The 12,422-nt window shown below is 42.8% G+C and overlaps 1 protein-coding gene across 3 annotated transcripts in view; it reads left to right on the top strand.

Annotated features, from left to right (window-relative positions):
• The window catches only part of myo1b (myosin IB), a 71,940-nt gene extending 60,046 nt beyond the window's left edge, over nucleotides 1–11,894 (top strand). The window contains exons 19-31 of one of the 3 annotated variants that reach the window (XM_080038621.1): nucleotides 681–830; nucleotides 937–1,005; nucleotides 1,503–1,589; nucleotides 1,950–2,036; nucleotides 3,045–3,131; nucleotides 4,088–4,174; nucleotides 6,411–6,485; nucleotides 6,677–6,811; nucleotides 7,175–7,281; nucleotides 7,460–7,592; nucleotides 8,218–8,370; nucleotides 9,045–9,175; nucleotides 9,723–11,894. In XM_080038621.1, coding sequence (XP_079894747.1) covers nucleotides 681–830; nucleotides 937–1,005; nucleotides 1,503–1,589; nucleotides 1,950–2,036; nucleotides 3,045–3,131; nucleotides 4,088–4,174; nucleotides 6,411–6,485; nucleotides 6,677–6,811; nucleotides 7,175–7,281; nucleotides 7,460–7,592; nucleotides 8,218–8,370; nucleotides 9,045–9,175; nucleotides 9,723–9,855 — 1,434 coding nt within the window. In that variant the 3' untranslated portion in view covers nucleotides 9,856–11,894. The remainder of the gene's footprint in view (nucleotides 1–680; nucleotides 831–936; nucleotides 1,006–1,502; nucleotides 1,590–1,949; nucleotides 2,037–3,044; nucleotides 3,132–4,087; nucleotides 4,175–6,410; nucleotides 6,486–6,676; nucleotides 6,812–7,174; nucleotides 7,282–7,459; nucleotides 7,593–8,217; nucleotides 8,371–9,044; nucleotides 9,176–9,722) is intronic. The other 2 variants (XM_080038619.1, XM_080038620.1) reach the window with 2 other exon arrangements.
• Nucleotides 11,895–12,422: the final 528 nt, after the last annotated feature.

Here is a 12,422-nt window from a genome sequence, read left to right on the forward strand (position 1 = left end):
ACATGGGAAATGGGCTTCTTTACTCTTTACACTGTGGAAGCCTGCAGCGTTTGAATGGTCTTTCTCCCCACCCAGCAGACAGAGCTTGGAATAACATGATCTCATTCTGGGGGAATTTTCGCCTCCTATTATTGCATGTTCTATCTGATCAACGTATCTGCCATAATATAGTCTAGTTGGGTGGATGCTAATCCATGTTTTCACAAACATTTCCTATTGGCTGTTAATTTGACACCCCTAGTATAATTGTTACAAAGGTTTAGAGAACTTCTTGTCAGAAAAGCCATATACATCAGTAAGCTTATCCTTAGCTTATAATAACAACAGTTTGATAACGATGCTTGCATAGAAATGACACTGGCAAATCATTTTTTTCTTCCGTGTACGCAAAGCAATGATGGCAGTGTAGTCCCAGTACGCTCTGCATACAGATCAACAAATTGCATTGGCTAAAAGCAGGGCAATTACACATGGTACACACTTCTCTGATACATAGAAGTTCATTCACATTGCTAGTTTTTATTGTATTAAATCTGATAAGGAAACAGTCATTTTTTACCCTACTTTTATTACACAGTGTTGTATTATGTTGATGCCTGCCAACTTTTAACGACGGACATCTAACTGTCTATACAGTAAGGGTGTTTTAATGCGGTTCCATCTCTCCTGTTGCCCAACAGCTCTTCTCCTTGGAGGAGAAGAGGAGGCAATGCCTGCAGGACCTGGCCACACTCATTCAGAAGATCTACCGCGGCTGGAAGTGCCGCAGCCATTTCCTGCTGCTGAAGAAGAGTCAGATAGTGGTGGCGGCGTGGTACCGCCGATATGCTGTAAGCCTCTTTATAGAGAAAATGCTCTCAAAATGGCTGACACCGCCCAAATAAGGCTTTGTGGGAGTGTCATTGAATTCCTGTATTATCCTTTCCCGTCTCACAGCAACAAAAGAAATACCAGGGCATCAAGAGGGCCACCACTGTGGTGCAGTCCTACACCAGAGGATGGCAGGTGGGGCATCTTCCTCTCAATTCATTCCTGTTTAGAATCACATGTAGCAAGAAGTTGCGTTCCAAATTGCATACTCTTTCTTTTTACTTTACTACATACTACAGCTGATCATAAAAAGTATGTAGTTAACATGCAGTAAGCATACATTGGGACATACTTTTACCTATGTGTTTCATCATAACATTTCACCTTGAACTGGCCTGTTTGCTTATATATCCCTCACATCGCTGGTTATTTTCACCTGGATGCTCCTTCAATGTGGCGTATCTTCTAATGCGCAATGGATTGTGATTCAGAATCGGCCAAGGAGCATGGCGATTCCCATACTAAAAACGACAGGATGTAGTTGTGCACCCGCGTATTTTTTTAGGCATACTGCACCTGACTACATGTATTGGGGACATTCTAAATCTTTTTCGACCATACTATATAGCAGGGAAGTATGGGTATGAACGCGGCCACTATAATCTGTTCTTGCTTGTTATATTTTCCACCAGGCACGCAAACTCCTGAGAGAGCTGAAATATCAGAAGAGGTGTGAAGAAGCAGTGACCACCATCGCAGCGTTCTGGCACGGCACCCAGGTACTGATGCATTTAAAGTGCAGTGGGATATTAAAGAGGTGTTTGAGCCTGGCTTTGTTATAGGCCATTTCAATCCAAAACGGTATTGGCTTAAACACTTGGTCTTTCATGGTATGCAGTGTTCCTGCCTAATGGCCCCAACAGTGTTACAACAAAGTCTGTTCCTTTAACAAAGCTCTTCTTGATGTTATTGCTGCCGCAGTCTTTCTTTAAAAAAAAAAAAATCCTGCTTCTTTTGCTGATCACACAAATGCCACTTCTCTATTCTCCTCCCTGCCTTCCTCTTCTTTTACTTTCTTTTCTTGATTCTTTTCTTCTTCCCACCTGTCTTTACCTTAACGCCCACCGCGTCCCCACCAGGCTCGGACGGAGCTGAGGCGTCTAAAACAAGAAGTGCGGAATAAACACGCGGTGACAGTAATTTGGGCATACTGGCAGGGAACCAAGGTATTTCCACCTAGCAGTAGACTGTGTCTCTGTCCCAGTTGTCTTGTCATCCCCTGTTGCGTTACGTGTCCCGTCCAATCCCATTCCCACTATGAAACATCCTAATAGAGTAGCAGCCCCTCTGTTTGAACAAACCTGGCCACTGCACCGCATTCATGTGCCTTATGTTGTCCGTCCTTGTCTTGTAGGATTGTCTGTCTGATATGTTTTGGTTGTTGTTGAATATTTGCTTTCAGTCATTGAGTTAAAAACCCACACTAGATTAATTTGCATTTTAAACCAAACTTATCTCTAAGGAGTCGCCATCATTTAATGTGATTCTATAATTGACTAAGTTCAGCCACACAACAGAGATGATTTGCACTGCTCTGTCTACTCCAGCTAATGCCAAGACGCCTCTATTTAATAAACTGATATGCTTACATTAACACACCAGGAAGTTCTTATGAAATAAGCATGGCGTCAATATGAGGCATACAGTGCTTGTGTATAATCAAATCCGACTTTTGCAGTTTGCATTTATACCATGCAGTTATCATATCAGCATGTTCTACTTACAACAGTCTTATCATTTGAGATATATTTGCTTTGTTGATCAATATTTTATTTCAAGGTCTCACAGCCTGACGTTAACCATCAATTCTGACTCCTTCAAAATGATTCTGTCAAATGCGTACTTTGTTCTCAGCAAACATAAAGGCTTCTTATTGGTCAGCATGTTTATGAAGCTTTAAATAATGAAGTAACACTCCAGTCTCTCCAATACTGTTGTCATAGTGTATGGATATATTCCTTTCCCTTTTCAAAGAATGGCCCACAACACTACAAGTTTGCCCATACACAAATGTCAACCTCCCGTTGTCCCGTTTCCCCGACATCCTATGTTGTCTGTGGCCAGTGTTGCCTCATAATGCCTGTCTGCCCCAACACCTACTCCTGGGGAACAATTAAGTTTGGATTGTCAGTGATGATTAACCCTCGTACGCCACTGCCACCGCTTTCCATCAGGCCCGGAGAGAGCTGCGTACGCTGAAGACGGAGGCCAGGAATAAACACGCGGTCTCGGTCATTTGGGCCGGCTGGCAGGGCACCAAGGTATTTGGGAAGCCCCATGGCTTTGATGACTTGCCGTGACTCTTGTGACTTGCCGACTCCGTTGACCCCTCCCCTCCCTCCCATCCTCCTCTCCCCCTAAACCAATACCTCAACATATCCATCGTTGTGCTCCAACCCCATTCCAAACACCCTTAGAAGACAGTTGAACACACACACACACACACACACACACACACACAGTCACATATACACTTGTAACTGGTTGCTGATGTCGTCCCAATAACGGTAATTTACATCAAAGCCTGTCATTACAGCTCTGTCTGCCAGGTGAGATTGTAATTTTGCTAATGTAAGTAGTGACTCAGTGGTGCATGGGCAGTCCCAGTAAGGGGCATATACAGTCAGACACACACACACACACACACACACACACACACACACACACACACACACACACACACACACACACACACACACACACACACACACACACACACACACACACACACACACACACACACACACACACACACGGGACAGATTATGGCAGGTCATATTTTGGGTGTGTTTTTCATCTCCTTCCTCCAAGGTCTGTGCCTCACCAGTGCATGCTGCCTACTGTCTGCATAACTCCTTCATCATCATGTCGTTGTGCATGCTTACTCTTTGCATTGCAGTTCTGTCCGTCTTTTTTTTAGATGGACCTGTTGAGGTGACCTCTGCTGCCTGACTAAAAAGCATCATGTCTGTTTCTGTTCCAGAAATGTTCCTGATAAATGCTCAAATGAATGTTTGTTTGTAGAAGTAGAGCTGTACTTTTAACACTTTCTCATGGTCAAACGTGACTGGTGTGCAGTGTGTGTGTGAGAGAGTGTGAGTTTGCATTTGATGTTTGCTGGCCTCAGGCAAAAAGAAAATGGTGTGTCCCTCTTCTTGCTCTCATCTTCTCTTGCTTTATTTGTGATTTCCCGCTGTGTGTTCCCTCTACTCCCCAGGCCCGCAGGGAGCTGAGGAGACTGAAGGAGGAGGCCCGGCGTAAGCACGCTGTGGCTGTCATCTGGGCCTACTGGCAGGGTCTCAAGGTAGCTACTGGCCCCCACCGCACAGCCAGCACATGGCCGCCTTCATCCTCATCAAACCTACTTTATCTGCACACTATTCTGCAGGGAGCCAGTCTCTGCCAAAGGCTCTGATTGATTATTATGGCATTGTTTTTAGAAAACTGCAGCTTACCCAGAGGTTAAGCGCATTGGAACATTGTTTTATGTCACTATATATTGCCTCGTTTCCACCGAGTAGAGCGGGTCGGGTCGAGCGGTTCGGTCCGGGTAGTTTGGCTTTTCATTTGCCAAAAGTTGGGTAGGGTACGGTTTAAGCACACCTAACCGCTCTAAGCCACGTGAAGAGAGTCTTGTGTTTTGGCAAAAATGTGAACGGAGCACTGTTTATTGTGTGGTGTTTTTCCTCGTCATTAAATGGATCAGTTGGCTACACTGTGTCCCACTGCTACGATGCCACGCAGTTCGCTCGCTGTCTCTATCAGTTGCACCGAGCCGTCTCTGTGCGTTTACGCTCACAACAACACGGGGGGAATAAATAAAGAAGCGGCTGGTTTGACCAAGCAAAAACAAGAGACCGCTGGCTTGACCACAGTTGTTCCACAGCCCGATAGTTTGACCCATATTCTGGCGGCGGCTATCGCAGTCCAGCCTAAACCCCGCCCTACCAGTAAGGGTAGGGTCGGCGGTAGAAACACCACCGATATTCTTAAAAGTGAGCTGTCCCGCTCTGAGCCGCTCCGACCCGCTCTACTCGGTGGAAACGAGGCAATATGTCCAAGTCTTCATAGTCATTCAGCTGTCCAGTGAAGCATCAGCTTTTGTAAGTTTATAATAATGACATATTTTCCATATTTCTCGCATCATTCAATGTTTCAATCCCATTCAGATATATTCATGCTTCATACTTTTTCAACATTCAGCAGTGAAGGGTCAGCTTCTTCAGCGTCAGCATTCACACCGCAATTTCATTTCTAGTTTTGATTTGATTTCCTCTATTACGTGTTATTTGGAATGAACCACAGGCAAATATAGGTAAATAATGTATTAACAATATACAGTAAATGTATCAATAACTTGTTTCACTAGTGTATTGGGAAAAAAGTCAGCGATTCCACCTTACATTGTGAAGGTTGAGATTGTGACGTAATGTTGATCGATGTACAATGGAGAACATGACACCCCTATCACATAACATCAACTTGTGTTGCAATTCCTACCTTCAAAAGAGAAAAAGATGTAGTTGTATGCATAATCAACGATCACTGACACAGTGTCCTTCATCGGTGTTCTCCCTGCAGTCACCTGCGTGGCCCAGAGGAATGTATTTAACACAGTAAATGTGATCCCCTCTTAAAGGGCTAGCTCATCTAAATCAAAGACGAAATTTACCCAAGTGGTTTCTTGCCAGGTTATCAAAATCTGCGTTCAAAGCCTTGAAACAATATAATATGAATATGATACAAACTATCCCAGAGCCCAACAACAGTTTCCTCAGAACAATTTCCCTGGTAGGGAAATGGTTAGCAAATATTTGACTAGGTCAAACACTTGCCAATTCCACATTTTGAGATACATATTTAGGGATGGCTGCCATTTTCCTCTTATTGGTTGTTAATGCTGTAGATTTGAACCAGCATAGCCTGACTCACAATGGCAGAGACTGTCTCTCTTTCTCACTTGATCTTCTCTAAACATCTTCCTCTGTCTGCTACCTCTGCATCCATGCAACTAACCCCATACAAAGGTATTATGCACTGTTATGTGTAGCCAACAGTATTATTTCACTTTTTACATTTGTGTGTGTGTGGTTGTCCTAGTTTATGGGGATAATCTGTCCCTTTTTTAGGAGAATAACTGTCATTACACTGTTCATTTGTTAGTGTTAATCTTCTGTTCATCGTGTTAATGGTCCCACCATTGACCTCACAAAGCACAGAGCACCTGTTCACAGCTCAATGTGTGCAATTGAGGTCAGCACGGAGGTGATGTGTCATACCCATCATTGACTTTACAGTAATTAATCCACTAATCGTTGTTATTTGAATGAATTGCAGCAGCAGTTTGGAGTTTGTCTTTTCTGTGTGTTTATTGTTTGTGAGGAACCAAACGTCTGTCCTCTAGTGTGCTGTGTGTGTATAATGTTGTCCTCCTATCACTGTATCCCTTTCTTTTCCTGCTTCACATCAAACTAATGGTTGGCAACTGGCCATTTGACAGATGTTTTTTTTTTGTTTTTTTTTTGTTTCTGCTGTAAAAGGTTCGCAGAGAGTACAGAAAATTCTTCAGGGCAAATGCCGGCAAGAAAATATATGACTTCACCATCCAGAGAATTGTGAGTAGGCCTTGAATATTTGCTTGAATTTTCCCTCGGATTAGTATGAAAAACAGAATTGTGTTCCTTGGTTTTTGAACAGAGAAATGTATTTATATACTTATTCCTCATAAAAAAATTGTTTGCTAGAAAGCGCTTTGTTGCGTTCCTCTGCCACACAGTTCTTATCAATGCCACTTTTTTTTGTCCAGATGCAAAAATACTTTGTGGGCCTGAAGAGCACCGTGCCCTCCATGTCCCCCATAGACAAGAAGTGGCCCGCCAGGCCTTACCTCTTCCTGGATGGAGTCCACACCGAGCTGAGGAGAATCTTCCACCTCTGGAGGGTCAGTGGCAAATAACAGGAGCATCTTTCCCCATTTTACCCATATTGAATTCTTCTGACATTGCATGATTTATGGTCAGCGGCCATAGTAAAGCATTTAACTCACAATATAAACCTTTTATATATGAGCAACGGGCTGTAACCAACATTCAGACAAGGGGTCAAAATGCAAACACTGTAGGCAGTGACCCTGTCTGATATGGATGAACTATATATAGAGAGAGAATCAGATGAGCAATGCATCACTAGATCCATAGAACACACAAGAAGTCTGAAAAATAGAAAACATCGGTTAGGCAATACAAAACATGTGCTGTGGATCAACAACAACCCTTATTGGAGCTACTGTCGTCTGTGTGTTTAGTGCAAGCAATACAGGAGCCAGTTCACAGAGGAGAAGAAGGCCATTTATGAGGAGAAGCTGGAGGCCAGTGAGATATTCAAGGATAAGAAGGCGCTCTACCCGAGCAGGTAACACAACACACTCCTTATTTCATGCTTAACAGATATGAAAGTCCTATCTAATGACCCGACGCTTGACAAATGAGCGGATTAGCAAATCATTTAATTACAAGGTAAACGCAAAGCAGTGGACCCTCTTATGTGGCACGTATCATGAATATCTTTGACTTTTGTGTTTTTGTCTCAGTGTGAGCCAGCCCTTCAAAGGAGATTACCTGGAGATCAGCAAGAACCCCAAATATCAGAAACTCAACAGCGCTATGGACGAGAAGGTTCTGCTGGCCGATGTGGTCAACAAGATTAACAGGGCCAACGGCAAGGTAAGCAAGATTACAAACCAAATGCTGTTTAGAGCCTAGCCAGCACAAAGTCATCACATTGTTCTGATGGGTATTACAGCCTGCTACGCATCGGTCTGGTTTTTGTCATCAGATAGCAGCCATTCATGACAGGTGATTCACTCTTAAAGCTATAGTGCATAACTTATGTCGCCAACAACACTATCCGTGCATCGACATGAGATTAAGCCTTTGGTATTCGCTCACATATTTTATTCCTTCTGCTGTACGTTCAGATTTTTTTTATAAAGCAGAATCGACAACTGAAACATTCTCGGGTGTCTCTTGGGCTGCTGCACCAGTTTAAGGGGCTGACACCAGAATGTAAACACTGCCATACTGAGAAATACAGAGATAGTTTTGTGGAGCTGATAGACTTTAGTCAACTTTGAGTCAGCTCATTTGTCAATGGCTTGAATGTAACGGACAATCATTCATATGAAATAGCACTATAGCTTTAACCTTGGCCCAGTATCACAGTCAGAGACACTAAACAGATTGCCCTTTAAAACCCCTATGGTGGTCCTTCTTTTTCCCCAGTGTTTTACCTGTAGCACAAGCTTAACAATGCAAAGCGTGTGTGAACAACCTGTGCTCTGGGTCCCAGGGTACGGCTCGTATCTTCCTGCTGACTAAGACCAGCGTGGTCCTGGCTGACCAGAAGACCGGCCAGGTGAAGGCCAGCGTGCCTCTGCCTGACCTCAGCAGTGTGTCGGTCAGCACACAGAGCGACGGCTTCTTCGCTCTCAAACTCAAAGAGGTGAGGAAACACACCTGTTGCCATGTGTAGTGCATTTATGGTTCAGTTCTAGGACAGGTATCGACCTTTTAATGTTACACCCGGCGGGAAAGCAATTAAGGCGGACGTTTGAAAGTGTCGAACCCTTCCTCCGAGGCCTGCTGAGACACTGCATTTGTTAAACTGTAATCAATTGTGCACTACGTTGTGTTTAATTAAAGGTCTGTGTGTACTACACTGGAAAGTTTAGCAGTGTTGTACAGCATGTGGAAGTGAGCCTACGGTAATGTGCCCAACTTCCACTAATTGAGGCCGATTCACTCTATTAACCTAAATAAAACTGTGCTGATGGTTCAAATCTCTAGCTGCAGGGACAATGATTCACAACGTGAATGTGTTATTGAATATCAATGAGGGATACAAGTGATAAACCTTTTACAAGGATAATATGTTTTGTGTAAACGGATGACGAGGAACATTTTAAATCGTTAGTTTATGAAGCTGTCTAATGTTTTATAGAATAGAAATGACCTGTAACAGCAAAGAGACCATCAACGACAAGAATGCTCTTTTTATATAGTGATCATTAATGCCTTTGCTTGCACAGGCCCCAATCCCCTTCAACTCAACTATAGCATTTCAGGGGAGTGAACTTGAGCTTTTTGAATGCAAATGTCCCCGCTCCTCTGCTCCAGGGCTCGGCCTCTGCCATCAAAGGAGACTTCTTGCTGAGCAGTGAACACCTGATTGAGATCATCACCAAGCTGCATCGCATCGGGGTCACAGCCCAGGACACGGAGCAGCTCAACGTGGACATCTCAGACGAGTAAGTCCGTTCAATCATTCCAGTTAAAGGTTCAGTAAGCGGAATGGTCAGTTTAGCTAACTCCTGTCAGTGACTGCAGTTAGCAGTCCCCTCCCTCGTCCCTACGTCACCACATTAATGCACTGCGGTCTTCAAGCAGCGAGTTATCTAGCATCATCTCAGATCCTGAAGTGTGATAAAACATGATAAAAACCATCAAAACAGACATTGGGAAAGATTTTTACCTGCTTCGCCATTGTAGGCACATAAACATTCACCCATCTGTCGCTCTGCAAGTGCACCGGCAGTGAGACGGGTGCCGGTTTGTAGCGTTCTCTCTTCTGATTGGATATCAGTAGTGGGATCCCGGAAAAGTTTATTTGACGATTACATGAAGAGCGGCTTTATGAAACGTGCACACTATATAAGTGGTCACTGAATGACTATAGAGCGATTTAACACGTATATTAGCATAAATAAATCGCTTACTTCACCTTTTTAAAGGAAGTGATTTGTCATCCGCCTGGCACTATGTTTAATAACGTGGCACATGTGTCTTGTTTTAAAGGTTCCTGGTGCAGTTCAAGCAGGACAAAGTGTGTGTGAAGTTCATCCAGGGAGCCCCCAAGAACGGCAACAGCGTGTCCTGCAAGCGCAAGAACAACCGTCTGTTGGAGGTGTCGGTGCCCACAACAGTATAGTGCAAGCCACTTCTCCAGTGCTGTTTGCTCCCGGGTGCCCCCAGTTACCAAATGCACCTCTTTTCCCCAAGAACTATCACCCCAGCACCCCACCCTGAAAAAAACAGTGCAGTTATTTGGCTTTTTGTGTTGTTTTTCCCCCTTCAGTCTCTTCCTTATCCGTTTTACCATGGCACCTCTATAACCTAATGTTACGTGCCACTTTTTATTGGCAAAGAAAGCCCTTACATGGGTTGCATGCCACAGAAATTTGGTAAAAATGTTTCACCGGTGTTCATGTAAACTGGAGTCAAGAGTTGAAGATGGATTGAAGATTTGGAGCTCAAGAGACTTCTATATACCAGCAGTGATGTTGATAATGATTGTTCAGCCTGTACGTTGAATTGGCCTTCAGAGAAAATGTCGCCATAAGAACATCAAGCCTCAACTGGCCCGCATTAATCCATTTTTTAAAGCAGTTTTAAGCAGATGGCTTTAATAAGATGAAGTGGGAACTTTTGGGGTCGGCCCGTAAGACAAAAAAATTCTCTGAAGAACTGAAATACTGCACTTGTTTTACCTCGGTGTAACCAAAAGAGGATGACCTAAAAAAAGAATTTGATTGTATGTTGTATTAGTTTCTATATATTCTTTTTTTTTTCTCTGAAAAAAAAACATTGGGCAGTTGAGAAGTGAAATGTAATAATGCTACATAATTGTTGAACCACTTTTTGTACCCAAAATTCCTATGTGCCATTGAACAGGTCCCATGCCGTGTCACTGGTAGTTGTATGAATAGAAACACGGGGAAAACCATGTTTGATTACTACAACTGACCCTGTGTTGCCAAACATTTTCCAACAGGGGAGCTTGTCAACCTTGTGGTGGCAATTTTTCTTGTAGGTTTTGACCGTGCCGCACATGTGATCCATCTCCATTTCCTTTTACATGCACATTTTTTTTTTTTTTTTTTAAATAATTTCCTGGCTTAATTTCATCTACAAAGAGTAAACGTTAACCACTTTCATAGACCTGGTTGGAGATGCTGACAAAGGGCAGTGCAGCTAAAGTATCCACACCTTCCATAATGTCTAGAATCAAGGTGACGTGAAGCCGATCTTTTTTTTCTTTTGTGTGCAATAACTAAAAATGCTTTGTCTCGATTGTTCCGTCTTTTCCAACAAAAACCGTAGTGGGATCCCACAGCAGTCGCCCTCACTGTACCATACGCTGTAAATAAGCTCTATTGGCTGGTAGCTGTGGCATGGACAGAGGGTTTTTTCTTCAGTATCCTCTTTTTTAATTGCTGTGTTTGTGATATGGCTGTTCCTTGCCACTGCAGTTTGACTTATTGTAGTGCTTGACCCACTCTGACCCAGTGTGTATTTTTCAAAGGGGGGAAAGACCAATTTATATTCATACGACTGTAAGATATGGACCAGTTAACAGCTCTTACATTTTTTTCTAGTACTATTGAGTAAACATTTGATCCAAGTATGATCTTTACCGACAAGCCAAATTAGATTTTTCAAAAGAAGCAACATAGTACTATATTTTTCGGGCATGTTGACTATAATTATCTTTCTTTTGGATGTCGTGGGTTTTGTACTGTTTTTCTAAGTCAACCAAATGTTGCTCTGATGACTGTGAGGGAATAAACAAAGCCAAAGTGGGTCTAGTCATGTTTTTGCTATCCTGGACACCTTGCTTTGTGCGTTTATCTTTTTATTTTAAAGTCACACACAACACAGGGACTGGAGAAAAGCAGTTGTTGCTGTCCCCTTGCACGGGAGACATTGAGCTGAATGCCAGTTTTGATGTATTTTTCTCTTCTTCCTCTGCACGGTCTCAGTGCTGTTTTGACATCTTAAATCCCCCTCTCCCTATCTCTCTCTCTCCTCTTTGGTATTGTATTTAAACAATGGCTATTACTGCGATATAATGTCTGCATTCGTTTGTGCCTAATGTAAACGTGTGCTGAGACAGAACATGGAAATGTTTCAATAGAGCTCTGTGTAAACATTTACAAGTAATCTTTTTTTAAATTAAATAAGTCAGTAATAAATGTTATTCTCTGATTCTGTTGCATTTTTTCTTCATTTGTTGTTTTTTTTCCAGCATTGCTAGTTTTTCTGCCCGTCATCCACAACTGGTCATGACATATATCTACATAACTAACTTCTGAATTAAAGGTGGAGTCAGTGATTGATGAGAGTTTGTTGTCCAAATCACTTTTTGTGAAAATCAATCAATATCTCCTCACAAACCTGCCCGTACTTTGTGTTTTCTGAAAAAATCTGGTGTCGACACACGGCCTATGCTCTGTATACGGGTATGTTTGATTACATACCTGTTTACAGAGCCTAGGCTGTGTATTAACGCTGCTTTTTTTTCACCACACTCACAGACGGGTAGCTGATTTTTATTCACTCATTTTCATAGTGATTTTGACGTGTGTTTTCCACAATCACTTTTACTACAACCAACATAACATAATGGAAATCAACCATGAGTGTACTATCAAATCATTGAATCTTGCATTCCTGTGTGGGCCTTGGTCGCTGTTTATCAGCAGTATCAACAGGGGG

Source organism: Ammodytes marinus, assembly GCF_949987685.1.
Source record: "Ammodytes marinus genome assembly, chromosome: 12".
In the NCBI taxonomy this organism is placed as follows: domain Eukaryota; kingdom Metazoa; phylum Chordata; class Actinopteri; order Uranoscopiformes; family Ammodytidae; genus Ammodytes; species Ammodytes marinus.